Genomic DNA, 22,303 nt, shown 5'->3' on the forward strand with positions numbered 1-22,303 from the left:
TTTGTAGTAGGCCTGAATACAGGGCTACGCACAGTGAAAAAGGAGTTCATGACATTTTGTTTTTGTCTGTCGTAGGCGATTATGCTGGTTTTCCTGGCTGCGGTCTTCTGCGTCTGCACAGCACGTACAGACACGATCTGAAGATATACGCCTCTGATGAAGGCCGTGTACAGATGACTGCCGCGGCCTTCGCAAAAGTAGCACGAGCGTTTATTTTCACCCTTCTGCTCAGTAGAACGGTGGGTCAGATTATTTATGCTTATGAGACGTCTGGTGTCCTCAGGGTCTGTTGGCGTTGGAGGGCGAGCTGACGCCGATCCTCGTACAGATGGTGAAGAGTGCGAATATGAACGGCCTGCTGGACAGTGACAGCGACTCCTTAAGCAGCTGCCAGCAGAAAGTCAAAGCACGACTTCACGAGATACTTCAGAAAGACAGAGACTTCCTTCCTGAGGACTTTGAGAAGGTCTCAGCATGTTCATCTAAACATTTATCCTCAGTATAATGGTTTCAAGGGTGAGATACCGAGATGGAGGGGAGGAACGGCAGGCAGGAGATGAAGTGATGACAGAACACAATGAGAAGAGTTTATGAAATACTCTTAGTTGTGTGTCGGTGCTCGGCCTGACTTCATCCGACTGCAAATAGATTGAGCAGGTGTTGGTATTATACTAAGCAAAGACAGTGGAAATGTACTGCTTCACAACATTGGCCTGTGAAAACCTTGAGACTGAGACATTCTCTCATCTAATACACACACACACACAAAGGTTGCTTTAAAAAAAACTCAGATACTTGTACCTGTACACATTTTACTTAAAGGCGGGGTAATCGATTTCCGAATTACGCTTTAGACAACTGAGTCGGGGCTGAGTACCAAAACAACCTTGTAGCCAATCAGCAGTAAGGTGCACAGGACGAACATTAGCCGAGCCGAGCGCTGACGAAAGCGACAAATGGGGGTAGGGGTGTGTTTGTTTTGGCGATTTGAACATCAACAACGGCTAAGAGACATCGGACACGCCGCCTTTAACAACAAGCACCAACATGAGGAAAAAAAATCGCACGATAAAAAGTTGAATAATACATTTAGATTTGCCCGGTTTTCATTATTTACTCTCCCTGAAATTGTGCTCAGCTAAATCAAGTCTTTTTCCTAGTGAGACTGTGGTTTAATTTTAAGTGTTCAGCTACAAAATATTTATTTTACAAGTTGTCGTGTTTTGCTAGTTTCGGTGTGGTCGGCTGTTTTATTGGCAAGTCTTGTCTGGTGTGCCTCTCCTCTTATCTCCTTCCATATAATATATGACCGATCCTCCAAAAAAACAAACAACAGCTCGGAGTATGTTATCAGTTGCTCTAATCATAAACATTTTTCAACTTACAGGTAATATAACCATCGTATTTCTTTCTATGAACCTTTTTGTGCTATCTCTGTGTGACACTTGTCTTTATGTTGGATTATGGCAGCTGGCGCCCACCTCCAGCACATCTTTAGTGAAGTCCATGCAGATGATCAAAAACCCCGTGCAGACGTGTGACAAGGTTTACTCCCTCATTCAAAACCTCACGCTGCAGATCCGCCAGAGGATGGAAGACCCCAAGTATGCAGGTAACCGAATGAAATTCACTTCAGTTTTTTGCAGTATATACTGCATGTTATTTGTATGTGTACATACAGCCACTTAAATAATTAAGAGACCATTCCAAAATTTCATTTCAAATCAGCATTTCTAGATGTATTGTGGCCATTCCAGTGCAGTGCCTTTTGAATTTCAACAAAATCACATATCAGGAGTGACATGTGAAAGACCGACAGCATGACAAGACACTTGAAAACCGTAAAAAAATTGACGTTATCACATAAAAAAATATTTTTGAACTTTTCCTAAAAACGTACAAATATTAGTGTTGTATTGCTGTAAGTGAATATGAACTTGTTTTCATCTTTTCTGTTATTTTCACCTGTTTCTCCAGTTTTCACTTTCTGCAAATAATATTTTTATTTTAAATTCGATAAAAATATTGTTAGTAGTTCACAGAATGAAACAAAAATGTTCATTTTACCTAATCGCATACATATAAATAGTTCATTCAGAAAAACTGATGTGGTGCTTTAAAATGGTCTCTTAATTATTTCCGCGGCTGTACTCTACATACATACATATACAGTACATATATATAAATGCTAGTTACAGGTACGTAAGATGAATGTAACACTTATATAACTATAAAATGTAAGATCTTTGGAATCCTTTTCCAAGTAACGTTTATTTAAAGGAGCAGTTCACCTTCAAAATTAATATTCTGGCATCGTTTAATCACCCTCTTGTCATTTATAACCTGTATGACTGACTATCTTCTGCAGAACACAAAAGAAGATCTTTTGAAAAATGTTGGTAACAGAACAGCACAGCCCCCCATTCACTTCTATTGTAACCAATGCAAGTGAACGGGCGGCTGTTAACAACATTCTTCAAAATATCTTCTTTTGCGTTCTGCGGAAGAAAGAAAGACATACAGGAGTAAATGAGGACAGAATTTTCATTTTGAAGGTGAACTACTCCTTTAACATTTAAAAATAAAAAATCATAACACTTTCTTGCGCTTTAAATTGCATTTAAATCCTAAACTGTGTATTTGAGAAACTGTTGATCTTCAGGGATTTTCACGTGCAGTGTTGTCTGTGTCTCTCGCAGATATCCAGCTGTACCACAGTGAGACTCTGGAGCTGATGTTGCGGCGATGGTCGAAACTGGAGAAAGATTTTAAGATGAAGAACGGCCGGTACAACATCAGCAAGATTCCTGACATCTATGACTGCATTAAATATGATGTGCAGCACAACAGCTCACTGAAACTCGACGACACCATGGAAATCTACCGGCTGTCCAAAGCCCTGGCTGACATCGTCATACCGCAGGTGCTGCTTTTGAACAAAATTTGATATGTTCTCTTGTTATTCTGTTCAACCAGAACTGAGAGATTTTGAATAATCTCCCATCACCGTACAAGCCCTGTTTGTAAAATATCAGTGAATCGCTGCAAGATTTTGATTGGTATGCCAATATTTGCCTGCGATTTAGTTCAGATGTATTATTGTAACACTTCCGAGCGCGTGTTGATTTAATGCAGCTGTTTTTTCGATTTACTTTAGGATGTTGTAGAACGGAACACTCGGACAGAAGTAATAGTTTTTATTTGCTCTTGTCAGGAATATGGTATCTCTCAGGCTGAGAAACTGGACATTGCCAAAGGATACTGCACCCCTCTGATTCGCAAGATTCGCTCTGATCTCCAGAGGACGCAAGATGACGACACAGTTAATAAACTGCACCCTCTGTGAGACAATCTACTCCAGAGCTTTAGAGTCAAACTAAACGATATTCTGTCTGTGTGTTAGACAACTGACCTGTACGCAGCAGAGTTATTATAGTTTTATTCATATTTTAAAATAGCTTTTAGTTTTAGATTTTTAGTTTTTGTGTTCATTTTAGTTAAAGTTTTAGCAATTTTGGTATATGCTTTTGTCATTTTATCATTTATTGGTTTATTTTTATTGTTGCTATATAAGATTAATTCATTTTTATTTTGCTTTTATTTTAGTTTTTGTTTATTATTATAATTTAACTGCTTTAACCTTACTTCAGTTTATTTTGGCAACATTTCAATTTTTCCTTGAGTCTTTCCAATCATTTTTAGGTCAATATTTTATTGTATTTCAATGAACAGGAACGTTTTCAAAGTTTACATTTTAGTCAACTAAAATAACCTTGTTACACACTGTTGAATGTATGCAGTTTTATTTTACTTAATGGCTTGGATCAATTTATGTCGATTTTTCCGTCCACAGATATTCCAGTGGGGTTATGTCTCCAGAACGACATGTGAGGACCAGACTTTACTTCACCAGTGAGAGTCACGTACACTCGCTTCTGTCAATCTTGCGTTATGGAGCTCTCTGTGATGTGAGTGTAAAAAGCATCTTGTCCCTCTCATAGTGTATTGTCATGGCCAGTAGAAATGAGTCGTGTTAGGATTGAAGGAATTCATATGATTCACTGTATTCCAGGAGGCCCAAGATGAGCAGTGGAAGAGAGCCATGGACTACCTCAAAATAGTCAGTGAGCTAAACTACATGACCCAGATCGTCATTATGCTCTATGAAGACCCAAACAAGGTACATGTTTTGATGTACATGTACTAAAAACGCAACCGTTTGTCCTTTGCATTTTTAAAACGTTTTATGTATAGACCCCCAAAATTGTGTGCAGTCCTGTAGTCCGCCATTGTTGTTTTATTTTTCCAAGGACTAATGCATGCCTGTAGCCTTAAAACATAGCGACAGACCGGAAACGCAAGCCCGTCCGAAGATATTTCGCTGTGTAGCAAAGTTCAAGTTTCGTGAACTCTGACCTGCGTATTCGCGTCACGTGAGTGCGTGAGACCAATAGAAGGTCAAAACATCACAGCGTGACGTTTCGGTACAGAAATGTAAAAAATGGAGGAATCGCTCCCGCCCGTTTTCATACCACCTCCGAAAGAATGCGGCGTAATGTGCATTAGTATGACATCACAGTATGCAGTATTTGTATTTTGATCGTTTACACGGAGACAATAGTGGGATTGTTTTCAGAAACGTACACTTTGAAACTGGTTTTCAAAACTTTGCGTTACAGTTTTCTAAAATGCGGTTGTCGTTTAGGAAACGGCTTTTGACAAAAAAAACAAAGCTCATGACTCATGAGTTCTATACATTGTGCTGCTGTCACACGATTGGTTAGATAACCGCATAAATAATTAGGCGTACAGAGGTTTCTAAAAAGTTTTATTGAATATATTGATGATCTTGTACTGTGTTCTTGTTGCCTTTTGAATCGCAGGATCCTTCATCTGAGGAACGTTTCCATGTGGAACTTCACTTCAGTCCAGGAGCTAAAGGCTGCGAGGAGGATAAAAACCTGCCGTCTGGATTTGGTTATAGACCAGCATCCAGAGAGGTTAGAGAGAACTCTTTTATTTTTAATGAAAGTGTGCTAAGACTTTTGTAGATTGATAATTCAATGTGTTTAATGTTGACTGTGTTTCAGAATGAGGACTCTAAGAAAAAGTCCCAGAACGACAGTGATGAGGAGTCTGGTGGCGCTAAACGGGACGAGCCGGACCGGGCCCTCATGATGTTTCGCCCTATGGTATCAGATCCCATCTACATCCACAGGAAGTCTCCTCTTCCCCGCTCCAAAAAGATCGGCTCTGTGGAAGTAAGTGTTTGTTTTCATTACTGACGGATCTTTTTGTTTTCAGCAAGAGTCTAAACATTTTTGTTCTAAAGAGTATAGTCAGGTGAATCTCAGATAATCTGAGTTGTATACGTAATGTTTGCTATAAGACGCTATTTCCCTGATAATAGTCCGGCGATGAAAGAAATCAAATCGATTTTAAGACAGTAATACATTGAGCCAGGTTATATGTGACTCTACAGGTCATTCATCTTATCAGAGGTATAGAAATTGCGTTTTTTATTGAATTAGTCATTAAAAAAAAGGTCAAATAAATATGGATTTACTTTTGTTTTATTAGATTTATTTAGATGTATTTCAATCATTCATTTTTCTAAACCTACATTTTCCCTTCTAATGTCCATCTCATATCACAATAATACACTAAACAGTTCAATACTGCAGCCCATGCGTGTGTGTAAGGGAATAAAGAAATCAATGTTTTACCTTTTGACCGTTATGAAATATCAAGAACAGTCCGAGTTTTTAAGCGCCACATTCAGCCTCTGCAGAATGACCATTAAATAAAGAAATGACAAAACAGCCTTTAATATTGTTTGATCATTTTGGCTGAAAGAGAGAGTAGGTCCAGAAATAACAGTCATGTGTAATGTAAATGTTGGGAAAGAGTTGACGTGTATTGATGAGATGAAGTTTAGGAGGACAGCCTGTAGTGTCTCTTCTGTTTGATGGACTGCACTGAGCTCTCAGGTATGTTTGCTGTATTTGAAATCAACTCGTATTCTTCTCCAGCTTGTTTGTGCTTCTTCACAGTTATGTCCCTTTGTTGTTTTTAATGCTGTTATGTTAGGAATTATTTCCAAGAGTATGAATGTTGTACTTATAGCTCTTTAGTGTTTTCAAATGTTTTCAAAGTTTACAGGATTTTTATGCATTTTATTGTGATTCCGTGTAACTTGGGAAAAAATCAATGGTTAATATGTTCTGAATTATGAAACTGACCTGATAAAAAGTGCAAACAGCATTGGAGGCTAAATAGTTTTTCCAAATTATTAGTGATATTCTGTGGCGGTCTGGTTAAGATTGTTGTTATATACAGTACTCGGCATAAATGAGAACCTTCCCTTTTAAAAAACCCTTAAAAGATTTTGTAAAGTGTGGAAAGTGTGGAAAGTAAGACAATCGTTTATGTATAAAGTGTTTTCCATACTCAGGAACACATACAAATATTTGAAATATTGTTATTGACAATGCCATATCATGTATAAATACATAGGTTTGATGTTAGATTCTTACATTTATTTATTTCTCTATTGTTGTGTGTAATGCACATTTTTAGTGTTTTGTATGATTTGGATCTCTGCCTCAGCATAATATTGTTTGGAACATTTTAAAGGGGTCATTTGACACGGCTAAAACGAATATTATCGGTTGTTTTAGATGTAATGCAATGTGTAAACACGACTTAAGGTTAAAAAATGCTGCATTTTCCACATACCGTGCATGTTAGTATCTCCTCTTTGTCCCGCCTCTCTGATACGCGTGGATTTTTAACAAAGCTCATGGCTCTGAAAAGCGAGGTGTTCTATGATTGGCCAGTTCACCAGTGCATAGTGATTGGTCGAATGCTGCAAGCGTGTGATGGAAATGTAACGCCTCTTACCATATTTGGAAGATCAGGTTCCTCTTCAATTGTACTGACAGGTACGCCCACCTTACTTGCGTATTCATTTGGGTGGTCTTAGTCAAATCATACCACGAACTGATGTAGATTTGTGGGGGTGTGGTTACACGAGGCGTTTCAGGCAGGTCTGGGTGAGCATTCGCTTTTAGATAGAATGCTTATTTTGTTCAGACACTTTCATTTTAGCAATTTTACGTCTCTAATACATACATGGGCAACACACCAAAGACACAGAAAAACACGTATTCGCGCCATATGACCCCTTTAATATTGACATTGCCCTCCACATGACACAAATGTTTTTTATGTTGGAGTGGTGGAAGTGTTGTTTTATTAAGTGAACCGATAATTGATAAATGATTGATTCATAACTCACAACAATGAAATTGTTCAATCAAAGCCTTACTAACCACAAAATGTACATTATTTTCTAAATTGTCCTTTTATCGGCACCGTCTTGTATTTGTTTTCTTTTTTTTTAGTCGCCATTGCTGCAAAGCTATTTCAAGACCCCTGCTGGCAAAGTATGAGCACACATTACCTGTTGAGCAAAGGTGTCGTAGTGAATGTTGATGGACACATACAGTAGCTGGACTGTTGTTAACGTTGTTGCATGCTTGTACTGTTTCTGCCCCCTGTCTCACTTCCAGGAAGACAGCCCCCTGAGTGTGTCTAGCCCTGACTCTATAGGTACCTGGATACATTACACCTGTGGTGTTGGTACTGGGCGTCGAAGACGCAGATCAGGGGACCAAATAACTTCCTCCCCAGTCTCCCCCAAATCACTGGCTTTCACATCCAGTATATTTGGCTCATGGCAACAGGTTTTTACCAATTTAATTCATTCTTCACACCAACCGCTAACTTCTTGTCAATGCACTCTCAAGAACTTGGCGGCAGTCAGCAAGGACATCTAATGAGCAGATGAATCAAAAGAGAGTGTCTTTACTTCATTCATCGTAGCGTTTTCTCTTAACATTTCATGCACCCATATTAAGATGTGAAGAGAGAACGGGTTTTGCTTGGTCTAGTTGCATATTAACATTCAAACTTGCTGTATGTATTTTTTCCCTTTCCTTTTTATGTTTACATAAACCTGACGTATCAAGTTTTGTTTTTTGAGAGGACAGACTAGTGGACTAGTCCTCTGTAGTACACTAGTTAGTAGGGATGTAACGATTCACTCATCTCACGATGCGATTCACGATTCTGATCTCACGATACGATTTTTCACAAAAAAAATTTTTTTACAAAATGAGTTGAGACAAATTAAAAATGAGCAACTGCCCTTTTATTATTTCTCAAATGCTATTCTTTGTCTAATAAAAATATATTTTATGTTAGATAACGAAACTAAGCTGCAAGTTTAAAACAAATTCCAAATGAAATAAATAGTACAAGTCTCTTTAATATAAACGAACTAAGAATTTGTCTGTGCTTTTCCGTACTTGGATTTATTTAAAGAAATATAAGCATATCCAAATTTACAAAGTTTGCAGTATACACAGCGGCCCCTGTTGTTCAAAACATGTATTGCGATTCCTTTAACATCTCAACCGACATATTTCGATTTTCAACCGGCTCACGGTGAATCGTTACATCCCTAATATTTAGGCTTCATTTAGCTATAGTATGCATGGTTTTCATGATTCAGTTCCCAACAAATAAACTCACATAGTAATTTTCTTTCTTGCTAAATCTCATTTCAGTTGAAATGGTTGTAAAGTCTTTTTTATGTTACTTTGAAATTCACGAGAAGGATTATTCTGTAATGATCTAAGCGGTTCTTTTACAAAGCACTTAAAACTCAAATCTAACTTTAATGTTGCACTATGTATGGGGAAAAATTAGGTTTGTAATGTGCCTTATGTAGAAATGTGTTTTCTGCTTTCAGCCATCAATGTGAGATCTTATATGATAACGTTTCATTTAGGCCCTGAGATGATTTGTTGTGGTTCACTCTTCACTAATCGACGTCATTATTCATGATTGTTCTAGAACTCATCTCTTTTCATTCATCCGCTGACCTCCATTAGCTGTCCTTTGCAACATGCTCCATTTCAGTGTCCAATAATCAGTTGCCCTCTAAACACGTGGCATTCACTTCAGATGTTTGGTTTGGGTAGATTTGCCTCTTCCAGAACTAAGGATCATCTCTGCTTTGACACCTTGTAACGCTCATTGGTCACCGTCCTCCATCAGATCAAATCTTGATCGTTTACAGTTCATGAGCAGAAAGTGTTTACATCAACCTGAGTGGATTTGTTTTGTTGTTTACCAATAATTCAACATCACAGTGTTTACAATTGTAATTGCATTGGATTCACATTCCAGCCTTACGAGTGTTTGTGGTTTTTAAAATCACAAATGTTTTCGCATAATTATAACCCAAGTGTTATAATTACATTCATGTTTTTTGTTCATGTTTATGAGTCATTAGCAATACTGAGTAATAACCGTTTTTATTTTGACATTATGTCAAAGTGGTGAACTTAACCAAAGTGGCTCCAAAAGTATTCTGACACTTTTAGATGCTTCAACTGCAAACATTCTGGAGCATAATCCTACTTCCATAAAACAAACCATTTGGTCACATCTGGTCACTCTCATGAGTAATTCGGCATATTAATTATGTTTGGAGTCCAGATAAATTTTATGAAGCTAACAAACCTCAATGTGAAATATTTGTTTGCGCTATATTTCTTCACAGTAAGGTTTGACATGTTGTTATATAATGCTGAGACTTTCACGCATATTAAAAAAAATGCCTAAAGTTTTCAAATACTTTTTGGTGCCACTTATTATTACAGTTCCTATTGAGAATCCTTAATATTTAAAAGAGTAGTTTAATTCGGTCATCGTTTACTCGCCCTTTTGTCATTTCAAACCTGCATGACTTTCTTCCGCAGAACACAAAAGAAGATATTTTGAAGAATGTTGGTAACAGCCGCCCGTTCAGTTGCATTGGTTACAATAGAAGTGAATGGGGCCTTGTGCTGTTCTGTTACCGACATTTTTCAAAATATCTTCTTTTGTGTTCTGCTGAAGAAACAAAGTCATACAGGTTTGAAATGACAAGAGGCGAGTAAATGATGACCGAATTTTAATTTTGAAGGTGAACTGCTCCTTTAAGGACATGTAGAGCATAGAAACTACAGTCTTAAGGTCCATTAGCGTTAGGATGAGATGTGTAGATGTCTGCAGTCCTCAGGTAAAGCCCGTGTAGTGAGGGTGGCCAAAGGGATCTCTCCTGTTTCTAATCCTTGTTTAATACTTGCTCCGCTCCCCTCGTATGTCAAGTCTCACCTCCCATTCCCCGGAGAACAAAAGATTCCTTCATTTCTAGGTTTCTTTGGGTTTTTGCACGAAATGAATGTTTAACCGAGAAGATCAAGGGCTGCGATCTTTGCCTTTCCTGCTCTGTTTATGGTTTTAACATGATGTGGGTGCACATGTTTATTCATTTCAGATGGTCTGTTTATTCTCTGCAACTGTTGCCATGTTTGTTCTCATATCCCTCCGCATCCCCGATCTCATTTTCTGTTTGACATGGAATGAAGTCTGTGTGGCAGTGGGTTCATGCATGATCCATTTTTTTTTTTGGTGAACTCGCATATTTTCTGTGCCGCTTATTAACATCCGTCTATCTGGAAAAGACCTGTTTTGTTTAACACGTTTTTAAACTGGATGAAGGTTTTGTTAAGAAGTTCTATGGTTTGCTTGGTTCTTTTAGGTTCTGTCGGAGAACAACAGTCACGCCAGACCCAGCAGACTACACGCCGATCACAAGCTCTCTTCTGGAATAGGTAAGATCAACTCTGACAGAACATCCTGAATATTCTGATGCCAGATCATACAGTGCTCGTCCTGGTTTATAATGTCTGAATGATGTTTGGCTGTTCTTGCTCTGATGTGTGTGATGTTGGTGTGGTCTGATGATGGATTCGTTTGAGTTTAATCCGCTCGATGAGCTGCACTCACTGTAAACACACTGTACTCTTAAGATTTTTGCCACACAGCCAACTAATACAGTACTGACTTGGTCTCTCATATATGCTTGTAATGTCCTTTGTGTATCTGTATGTTGTGTATACACAAACTTTCATGTTGTGAAGCATATGTTTAGTGTGTAGGAATACATCTTTGGTAATATGTGGTAAATTTCTTATTTTCTCCTGTAAAGCTGCTTTGGAACAATGCACATTGTGAAAAGCGCTATATAAATCAAATATAATTCAATTGAATCTTTGGTAATAGTCTCTGGGAGTGACAGTGTATGTCTCTTAAAGGGATAGTTCACCCAAAAATGAAAATTCTGTCATCATTTACTCACCCTCTGATTGTTTCAAACCTGTAAAAATGTATTTGTTTTGGTAAACACGAAGGAAGTTATTAAAATAATGTTTGTAACCAATTAGATCTCACCCCCCATTGACCCCTATAGTATTTATTTTCCCTACTATGGCGGTAAATGGGGGATGAGATCTGATTGGTTACTGACATTCTTCCAAATATCTTCCTTTGTGTGTAGCAGAACAGAGAAATGTATACAGGTTTGAAAGAATCTGAGGGTGAGCTAATAATATAATTTTCATTTTGGGGCAAACTATCCCTTTAAATGTCTTCAATTCTTTCAAAAGTATTATACACACATCTTTTATGAGTTCATATTAATTGAGAGATTATTTGTACAGTGAACCACTGTGACCAGTCACCGAATTACATTTTTTAATCTGAATTTGAATTTGAATCTTAATTCTGATGTAACGTTTGTGTTTTAAATATCAAGAAATGCGTATTAGTCCTATTGATATATATCAGTTATTTCATCTTTTTAATCATCTGATTTGTTACACGCAGCTGATTTTTTTCTTTTGTACAATCGTTTAATTTAGTTACAGAAATGAAAGACAAGTAAAGAGCTGGACTCTGCTGTGTTGTATAACAGCATGTGTGTTTGTAGGAAAAAAACTCAACTTATCTCACAGTTTGAGCAAATGGCAAGATTGTATAAAGACTGACTAGTGTGATTTAGTTTTGGCTTTGAGATGTGAATCATTACTGCTACACATTGTATTGCTCACACTGAGAGCGGAAAAGCCACAATTTTTTGCGGCGAAAAATTGCTTCAAAGATTTACACACAGCTTTCTCTATGTTAATAATTGCCGTCAAGTGTGTAAATAAACCCAAACAAGAAGAAAATGCATGTTGGGTCTTTTGGGTGAAAAAATAACCTGTCTAACAATACAAAAACATGTTAATTTCCTCTCATGCAAAATGCAATCCACCTCTGAAATGTAAAAATGAAGACGTTACTGTGATGTGTTTGCATGTTAGCAATGAATTGATGATCGATTAGTCAGTTCTCATAGTTGAATTGATTAGAGCTTATTGATTATACATTTGATTAATTGTAATAATAATCAATTAATAATGTCTTTGAAAATCTTGATTCAGGAATATGGCACAATATAACGCATATAGCATATATGTTAGTAGTAGTATAGTAGTAATTGTTGTCAGTATTTTGTTGTCATCATGTTATTTGTGTCACCTGTCTTATTGGGGACCAGCTTGATGTCCGGAATACTGTTTCAGACCTATAACTGGCTTTTTGGCATTTTTAAAATAAATAAATCAATAGTTTATTATGCATTTTCAAAAATCAAAAAAGCACATATTCACAATATTCAGTCTGATTGTGGTGAAGATTCACACTTCGTGTGACTACAAATCTTGTGACATTCAGTCGAACAGAAAATTACAAACATGGCATTACCGTTTGTCATGGCTAGAGACGTTACTGTCATTATGGGATGTGTGAGTAAAAGGCTGCGCGACTCTGTGGCAAGAATCTTGTAGAAATGCATGCTGCATGCAGTGCGCTGTGGGTGTGTGTGCGCTGAAGGCACGATTGCTGTATGTATCTTCTCTAACTCTCATCAGGATCTCATTGTGCTGGACTGTTTAGCACCATGGTGCTGGGCTGCTCCTCCAGTGCACCTAACCTACAAGATTACGCTCGCGCGCACCGTAAAAAGCTGACCTCGGCTGGCTTCTTAGAGGGTATGTGCAGACACGCACGCACGCACGCACACCTTCTGAAGGTGAACCCCATCATTGCTTTCACTTTCACTTTCATTCAGTTCGAAACCGCCGGAGTTCGAGTCGTCTTCATCGTGGTTGTGCTGAAATGACTTGGATAAAGTTATTCATTCTTGTTATGTTGTGGTTTCATTTATTGAGTGGTGGACTGTACACATGGCCTTCTGTGGACTGATTCGTTTAAAAAATAGAATCAAATATTACTATGGCAGGCCGAGTTTACTAGTTCCAGTCAGTACGGGATTTCTTAAGAACTGCTTCAGCAAAAGATTTCGCTTTAAGTTTAACTTTAATTTTGCTGATTCATATGGGGATGACTCTGTGAAACAGATAAAAACATGAAATAATAATAATAAATCATTAAATGGTCAAATTTTCACATTCGGGCAATTCCAGCGTTATGGACGTGACATAAAAATGCTCAGAGAATGTATTTGTTACGAATATATTGAACCATTTGTTTATAGTTTACTAAACCCTTGACTCTAAACATCAGAAAAATGTCGGTCTATGAAGAAATGTTCTATCATAAAAAAGGGAGATAAACATACGTTATGGATGTGACAAAAAAGGAACACGGTTTTTGGGTGACGACAAACTTTGTAGGATTTCTGTGAATTAAAATGCACAAACCTAAAAATGGAGAAGGGATGCCTCTTTATTCATGAGTTTCAGACACGTGTCCTTATGGTGTGGGAGTCATCTTGAGGACTTAGTGTTACAGATATACAGAAGCCTCTCCGTATGACAGATTCTTTTTACAGATTACAGATCATTTATAAAAATGTTATATTTAAAAATGTCGTACATTACATTTATAGAAATTGATTATAGAAATGAGAATTTATAGACGGTTTCATCTTTACAACATAAACAAACGTTACTGTGCTTGCGCACTTTTGTGACCCCAACTGATCTTCCGGTACACATTTACAAACAATAGAATGCCTGTAGATGATTTCTGATAACAAGCAAAAGAAACCGAGAAGAAGCGTTACTTGGCTAAACTTGTCTCTCCAATATTTTGAATTTAGACTGCAATACCAAGCTCAACCGCTAGATGGCTAGATAACATATGGTTTCTTTAAATGCGAACAAACTGCAGGACCCATTCAACAAATTGTTTATTTCAACAAATCGTATATTTAATACAATTATTATACAGTAAAGTAATAATACAAATTAATATCAACATAAATAAAATATAAATAGTTATATTATTAGACACTAGCCAAACACAAACCAGAAGTTAACTGTGAGTCAGGCGCGCACGTCCGATGAAACGGTCTATAGAAACTAGATTAAAGAAATGTTTATTATTATGTTTATAATTAATAATGTCAATATTAAGTAAAGAAACAAATATTTATTTTTATTAATTCCCAGTTTATTAATTAAAACCATTTGTTAATGGTATGGGCATTTCGTCTTATTTTCATGAAATTTCATAATCAATATATAATACAAACGCTTTACAAAAGTTGTGCGTTATTGTGGATATTAGATTAGATTTTACTTTGAAATCTGTTAAAAATGTTTCATAACTTTCTCTAAAGTAAGTGAATGCTGTATTTTTACATAAACATCCAAAACAAAGTGGTCCTGAAATATGTCATTACATAAGGAATCAAAAGCGTGAGCACGGTTTATATATTTATTTGTAGGTACAGATTTCAGAAATTAACCGAGGGAACGAATAACAAAACTGTGGTCACGGATTTTCAGGGCATGTTTTTTCCTGCAACAGGGACCGTGCTACGAGGATATTGTAAAACATGAACCCATTTCTTTGAGATTTGCTGTAAACACAGATAGACGCATGTTGCTGTACGGTCCTACAAATGGCGGCTGCACCGCTGTGTGACCTCACGTGAAACCCATGAATGGAACATAAAATAGTTACTTTATTTTCATTTTCATGTGTCCATTCATGAGGAATATGTCCCATTATGGGACAATCCTGAAAAATACTATGAAAAATCATGCACTAAAAATGAAACGAATGCTTTAAAACTTTACCTAATGTTGATATCTGTGCTGTTAGCATTATAAAACTAAAATCAAAACTATTTTACTTAGTTTTATTAATATTTTAAATTGGCTTTTATTTTTAGATTTTTAGTTCTTATGTTAAATTTAGTTGAAGTTTTAGCATTGTTTTGTCATTTTATAACTTATTTGTTTATTTTATATGTTGCTATATAAGATTAATACATTTTAATTTTTGTTTATTATTATAATTTTAGTGCTTTAAACTTATTTCAGTTTTTCATTTAGTTTATGTTTTTCCAATAATTTTTAGGCCAATATTTTATTTGATCTCAATGAATAGAAACGTTAACTATTAAACAAACAAAAAAACTTGTACATGTCTTTCTACATAACCTAGTAAAGCTGCGAGATTCCACAAGGTCAAAAACAGCGATGTTACTAAAGCATATAGTGTAGTTATTCTTTAATACATTTCATAAAGTTCTGGATGACATTCGCGGGGCAACGTTGACAACAGGCCTAGTGCATTCATTTAGAATGGTGATCAAACTGACTGGAACTATCTGTGCATTTAACGTTTTGGTGCACATCTTCGAGCCAATCAGAATTGAGTATTTAGATAGCTCATGCAAAATAAATAACACATTTCATCCTGTTTCTCGAACACCTGCAATGTAAACAATTTATTTTTGATTGTGAGTTAAGCTTGTAGATGAAGGCTAGAATGGCGAGATTGCTTCAGCTTTTTTTATTGCCACAGTCATGTTCAGTTTAGAGAAAACTGAGAAAAAATGCCTTTGTCCACTAAGACCAGTGCAATGATATCATTTTTCCCCTTTTAATATATTTTTCAGTAAAAGGAAATCTGGGTTTGGTGAATAATGGATTTACATTGACATGTGTAAGTGTATTATAATAATTCAAGAACAGTATGTGAGTTTTTATTGCACTGGTAGCTGAGAAATGCAAAAGCAAATGAAATTTGCGGTTTTGTTTGTCCTTGTAACATGCTTAGATGTCAGTGTCTGCGGATTGTTGAGATTTGTTATGAAAATCTGTAATCCTGAATGCTTTTGCTTAGCAGGTACGCATTTTGACCTCAAAGTACGCTGATTTGTCATTTTCACTACGCAAAAACCTGGTGCTGCTCCTGTGCACGCGCAATGGTCAAATCAAGCAACAGCAAAAGCAGAGTTCGACCAATCATAGCCCTGTATTCATTCCCCAATAGCACGCTGGCATGATCGACAAGTGGGTAAGGCCTATCACGAAAAGAGACTGCAAATTGACAGTAACACAAAATCTGAGAGGGGCGCTCGATCCACGCCTGCCGTCTGAATGTTTTCTTAAGCGAGGAACCATCTCTTTCTTACCTTCACAAGGAACCCTTCGTGAAGCTGAAAGGTTCTTCAGATGCTCAAGGTTCTTTGTGGAACCGTTTAGACAAAAAAGGTTCTTCTATGGCATTGTGAAGCACCTTTATTTTTAAGAGTGTACTATTAGGGGGAGGCCGGGGTGGACTTGGAAAGTTGAAACATTGAATCGAGTTATCTTAATCCAGCGTTGCCAACTCAGCAACTTTATCATTTAGCAACCCCCTTTGCGTCAAATCTAGCAACTTTTTGTTTAAACAAGAGCGTTCATTCAGTAGGATGTCTGGCTTTCCCGGGATCGCATCTATTCTGTGCCCGTGATGGACAGGAGCGGCACATTCTGCTGGCCATACTGCAGCTGACTTGCAAAAATAGCGTTTTCAAGCATTTGTTACTGACTGTTTGGACATTTGAACATGAATGAACACAGTACGTCTGTGAATATGCATGTAGTTTGTTACTCTGACAGAGGCTTTGTGCTGCATGATACAAATAGTAATAAAGTAATATACCCAAAATCACCCCATAAAGCCGCTATTTAAGTGATTTTGTCAGATGATGTCATGGTTATATATCAGGATTTTAGTAAGTTCATTGAGGTTAACGTACAAATAGGTCATGTTTAGATATGTAACTTGTTACATGTCCTGACAACAGAAAATATGTTTTTTATTAGCCATTTAGTAGTATTACGGTGACAGTTAACAGATCTGAAGTGCCGACACAAGTCTGAACGCAAAATACCAATGACATTGCGCATAATGTTAATTAGCACATGACATCATCCAGTGCCGTAGTCTCGCAAAATCCTGTGGGAAACACTGGTTTTGTCTTAGTTTTGGTTCGACTATGACTAGTGTTTATTTTAAAATACTCTGTCAGATGAAACTTTAGTGATATTGTGCTCAGAAAGGCCAAGTCGGCAAGCTATGAGGCAAATCAGTAAAGAGCAAGTGCCACTGCAAGTAGAGGTGATGAACGATGGAAAAAATGGCATCTCAACAACTGAAGTCAGATCCTTCACACAGGTGCATGAATGCTTCCTAAAGGTTTTCCCAGGTTGGCAGGTGTGCTTTAGCCCTTTTACCATTCAGGGTGTATTGTACTGTATTTAAACGCATAGACAGTTGCTGTTATTGAATCTGCAAAATGATTTTTTGTTGAAGTTTTCTTTGTTTATTCTTGTCTCCTTGAATCAAAAATCAAAACAGCTGAATCTTCAGTGCATTGTTAGTTTGTGGTGTCTGTGTGTTTGATCATAGATATGAAAATGTAGGGGTGCATCAGGCTTCTGGTTCTGTTACTGGCTGTTGAACTTTTTTTTTTTAGGGTAGAAAGTGTTTCCTTTTTATACGTTTTCTTGTGGTGTGGCAGTTGAAATGGCATTATACGTTTACAAATGATTTGGTGTAAATCCAGGATTGTGTTAGAAAGCAGTCAGGATACACCTGATATCAGTTGGTTTGGTTTCATGAGCAGAAAGGTATCTCATAGATCTCTTTCTCTGTAGCTGTCAACACTTTAACCCACTAACCACAAGCTGTTTTTTTCCTAAACATCACTCCTGCATGAGCACGAACGCCTGCTTTCTTGTTTGCCCTTCTTTATTTCCTCTTTGTTAGCTGTTAGACATTTCAGCTGCCTGTTTTTCTCTTTCTCAGAGGCTACACGTGGTTCTGCTGTAAAAAGATTTTCTATCACATTTGCGCGCCACCCAACCAATGGTATGTTTGCTTTTGTTAAATTCCCAGTGCACGTTTTCCCACTTTTTCCCATCCATTATTTATATGATTTTTTAGGGTTTTGTTGGATGTAGTCCCCCCTGCCCCCCAGTACACAAGAATATGCTGGTCACACAATAAAAATACAGTTTCAGAATCCATGTCATTTATCAACACTTTGCCTCATCTACACAGGGATTTATTGCAAAAATGTTGTGAATTTGTACCAACATCGTTTTCTAAAGTTTATTATGGTGAAAAAACGATATTCTGATATACGTCGCATGTTGATATGTTACTATTTTATTTGATTAATCTAGGGCTGCAACTAACGATTATTTTGATAATCGATTAGTTGGACGGTTATTTTTTGATTAATCAATTAATCGGATAAAAATGTAATTACATCTTTTGCTTATAATAAGTAAATCAGAAATTGGAAAGGTATACACAACTGAACTCATTAGCCTTCTCCCAAAATGTTGTGAATGTCTCCATAATTAACACACCTGGTGAGTTGATTCAGGTGTGTCATATTAGAAGCAGCTGACAATAGTCTCTCCCAAACGTGGGAGCGAGGGGAGGGTCGGCCAAGGAAATCTTTTTTTTGTGCCGTGAAAGTGAGATATTTGTCATTCAAATGTAGTGAAGTACAGTAAAAAGTAAACAGAAAAAGTAATACTTGAGTACTGTACTTAAGTAAATGTACTTTGTTACTTCCCACCTCTGAACTAAATAAACCACCAAATCAGGGTATTTAGCCTATTATGTACTTTGCAAAGTGCAAACGCCACAAATTGGGTTTTACTAATATAATCTTTAATTTTGTCATTTAAAACACCTCTCCCCTTTAAACTTTAAAACTGCGCAGCTTGAAGAGATGCATGCAAAACACGTCTGACTTTAAAACTGCGCAGCTTATGCCGCACGGAGAGACACATATAAAATGGTAATTTTAAAAGGGAAGAAGACGCGCTTGATTTATAACTGCGCAGCTCGCAGTGATGTCACAGATCAACTAATCGATAATGAAATTCGTTGACAACGATTCGTTGACACCAAACCCATTATCGATTTTATCGATTAGTTGCAGCCCTAGATTAATCAGAGTTGATTTCAAGTAAAAAATAGAAGCTAATTAAACATATTTATCTGTATATTTTGGCCTTGTTAGTTATCGTCCATTAAGAATGTTTTCCTTTTGAATAAATCAAGAAAATCCATTAACAATTGAAATTATTAGAAACAAATATTTATGATTTTTATAATTACCAGGGATCAGAAATTGTTCAAAGAAAAATTAAAGTGAAACTTTTTTTGCGTAAATAGGTAACTGGGTAATAACGTGATTTATGTCACAATGCACTATTAATGTTGTCTTTGAATTGCCTGTATTATTTTATTGCTTATGTGCTGTAATGGGAAACAGAGCTGAGCTCGTACCGCACATGATGTCACCTCACACGTAACGTCACATGAATTCAAGCGAGTCGTGGCCACTGAGTGGCAGAGAGACTGAATGCAGTAGTGTTTACCGCTATCTGTACTCTTATTAGAACAAGATGAAGCTGTTGTGCAATTGATTGTACAAACAGATTGAGCACAAAATGGGAGATTTCTTTTTAAAGATGAGGTAACACACTAGGGATGCCACAATTCTCAATATAATATTGAACCGCTCGGTACGGCCTCCACGATTCAATACGCATAAGTGAATTGCGGTTTTGCGAAAATTAATTTGAATTTCTCTCTGAACTGGCTCTGACCAACTTCATGGAGATGCAGATTTCATTTTCCAACAGGACTTGGCACCTGCACACAGTGCCAAAGCTACCAGTACCTGGTTTAAGGACCATGGTATCCCTGTTCTTAATTGGCCAGCAAACTCTCCTGACCTTAACCCCATAGAAAAGCTATGGGGTATTGTGAAGAGGAAGATGTGATATGCCAGACCCAACAATGCAGAAGAGCTGAAGGCCACTATCAGAGCAACCTGGGCTCTCATAACACCTGAGCAGTGCCACAGACTGATCGACTCCATGCCACGCCGCATTGCTGCAGTAATTCAGGCAAAAGGAGCCCCAACTAAGTATTGAGTGCTGTACATGCTCATACTTTTCATCTTCATACTTTTCAGTTGGCCTAGATTTCTAAAAATCCTTTCTTTGTATTGGTCTTAAGTAATATTCTAATTTTCTGAGATACTGAATTTGGGATTTTCATTAGTTGTCAGTTATAATCATCAAATTAAAAGAAATAAACATTTGAAATATATCAGTCTGTGTGTAATGAATGAATATAATATACAAGTTTCACTTTTTTAATGGAATTAGTGAAATAAATCAACTTTTTGATGATATTCTAATTATATGACCAGCACCTGTACTGTATGAGTTGAAAACACAAAAAAACATTGATAACAAAACATTGAACAATATTTATGTTGTGTATTTTATTTAAAGTATGTCATTATTATACAAGGTTGATAAACATTCTATTAAACATAATAACATTATTATATTAGATTGAAAGTTCTAGCTATATTCTTTCAAATCGGAAGTCAAAAAGCCCACTAGTACACAATGACTGTGGTTATTCATGTGCTCGTAATGTCAGTATTTTTTGACTTCACTTAAGATACACATTGGGCAACTTGAGTAATGCAGTGAGACAAAGAACTGACTTAACCTGTGTGTTCCAGTGGTGTATAAGAAACCAGCAGTTTTCAAACTTTGAATCAAATTGTAAATTGAAACATCGCACACTAAGGACATTTGCTTGTTAAATCATATACAGTATATGTTTCATGACATGAAAAAAATATAATGCTTAAAAAGCAGCAAGACTACATGCTTTAAAAAAGTATTGTGTTATAGTGCCATTGTAGTGTTTTGTGTCTTTTTGCTTTTAAATTGTATTTGGCGTGTCAAGTGTAAACTTTCGCCGTATCATTTTTATTATTGTTTCTTTTTTTTCTTTTAAACCGCTTTTCTAAACGGGTCAGTCTATATGTTCAGTGGTAAGTGCTAATTTACACAATATTTTTCTATTAGTGTTTGTTTCATTTGGCTTCTGCCCCAAAGCTCCAGATCTATTTTGTATTGAGTTTTTAGGCTTGAATCTCATTTTTGTTCCACATGGATCTCTACTTGTAGTAATGAAAGAACAATAAGGTCTTTTTTTATTTACAGTAGGAAATAATTATTTTGCATAACATATTAGTTTCTAAAAATTCATTAAACAAATAAAAGAAACAGAACTTGATTTTGAATTGTTATTGTTATTATGTGATATTTCACACAGCTGTGAATGCAGGTTCTGTAATAATGCAGTAAGTTTTAACATTGTGGCAGCAACTGAGAGTCTACAGTTAGACTAATACAGTTTTTATTATTCTTGTTATTAATTAGAATAATTCATCAAGCTTTGTCCTTCATGTGCTGCAAGGAAACACTAGCAACTGGATAGGTCAAATTATTTATAAAAGACAGACAGATTATCATTTTTACTTCATAAAATCATCTTTTTGATCAAGGTTTTTATGACTCGTCTGCCTCTATACCTCCGAATCATGTTTGATGAATTTGAATTTGCATTTTCTTGTTGTAATTATCTTTGTCATGAGTCCGTCCATCATTTAGAGATCGGCCCAAATGATTATAAAAGGCCAGATGTTTTCTTTTTCACTGCTCATGCTGTTCATTTCATTAAAGGGTTTGAGCTGTACTCCATGGTTCCTTCAATCTGCCCATTGGAGACCCTCCATAATTCCCTGTCTCTCAAACAAGTGGATGACTTCCTATCCTCCATCGCCATGTTTCATGATCCAGTACTGGACATATCTGCGTCCTCTCCAGGTACTGATGAGACAAATGTTTACCAACTGCCTCTCAATGTTTTCAGCATATTAAATACATTATTATATATGAACATGCTTGTATTCATTTCTGTAACCTCCAGCTGTACAAACAAAGAAAGTTCCTTTAAACACATACACTCCAGCAAAGGTTTTGCCCTGTCCATTCACCCAGTCTCTCGGCAAGAGGACGCCAACATGCTCACCAGAGAGGAGTGCTTCAGGTATGTTCATATGCGTTTACAGCAGTGAAAAACAAGTAGAACAAGTGCAGTTAACAATAAACGCATCAGTAGATGTAAAAAGTCATTGGTCAAAGAAATGTGGGAA

At 36.7% G+C, this 22,303-nt stretch overlaps 1 protein-coding gene across 1 annotated transcript in view; it reads left to right on the top strand.

Annotated features, from left to right (window-relative positions):
• Positions 1–22,303, top strand: part of ppip5k2 (diphosphoinositol pentakisphosphate kinase 2) — a 40,618-nt gene that overhangs the window by 16,918 nt on the left and 1,397 nt on the right. The window contains exons 16-32 of the mRNA XM_057320867.1: positions 76–197; positions 284–466; positions 1,471–1,612; positions 2,700–2,923; positions 3,215–3,342; positions 3,854–3,968; positions 4,073–4,180; positions 4,884–5,000; positions 5,091–5,261; positions 7,407–7,448; positions 7,575–7,748; positions 10,658–10,730; positions 12,873–12,992; positions 18,058–18,120; positions 21,122–21,136; positions 21,831–21,974; positions 22,078–22,197. Coding sequence (XP_057176850.1) covers positions 76–197; positions 284–466; positions 1,471–1,612; positions 2,700–2,923; positions 3,215–3,342; positions 3,854–3,968; positions 4,073–4,180; positions 4,884–5,000; positions 5,091–5,261; positions 7,407–7,448; positions 7,575–7,748; positions 10,658–10,730; positions 12,873–12,992; positions 18,058–18,120; positions 21,122–21,136; positions 21,831–21,974; positions 22,078–22,197 — 2,061 coding nt within the window. The remainder of the gene's footprint in view (positions 1–75; positions 198–283; positions 467–1,470; positions 1,613–2,699; positions 2,924–3,214; positions 3,343–3,853; positions 3,969–4,072; positions 4,181–4,883; positions 5,001–5,090; positions 5,262–7,406; positions 7,449–7,574; positions 7,749–10,657; positions 10,731–12,872; positions 12,993–18,057; positions 18,121–21,121; positions 21,137–21,830; positions 21,975–22,077; positions 22,198–22,303) is intronic.

The sequence above is a fragment of the Triplophysa rosa genome, linkage group LG22 (genome assembly GCF_024868665.1).
Source record: "Triplophysa rosa linkage group LG22, Trosa_1v2, whole genome shotgun sequence".
Lineage (NCBI taxonomy): Eukaryota > Metazoa > Chordata > Actinopteri > Cypriniformes > Nemacheilidae > Triplophysa > Triplophysa rosa.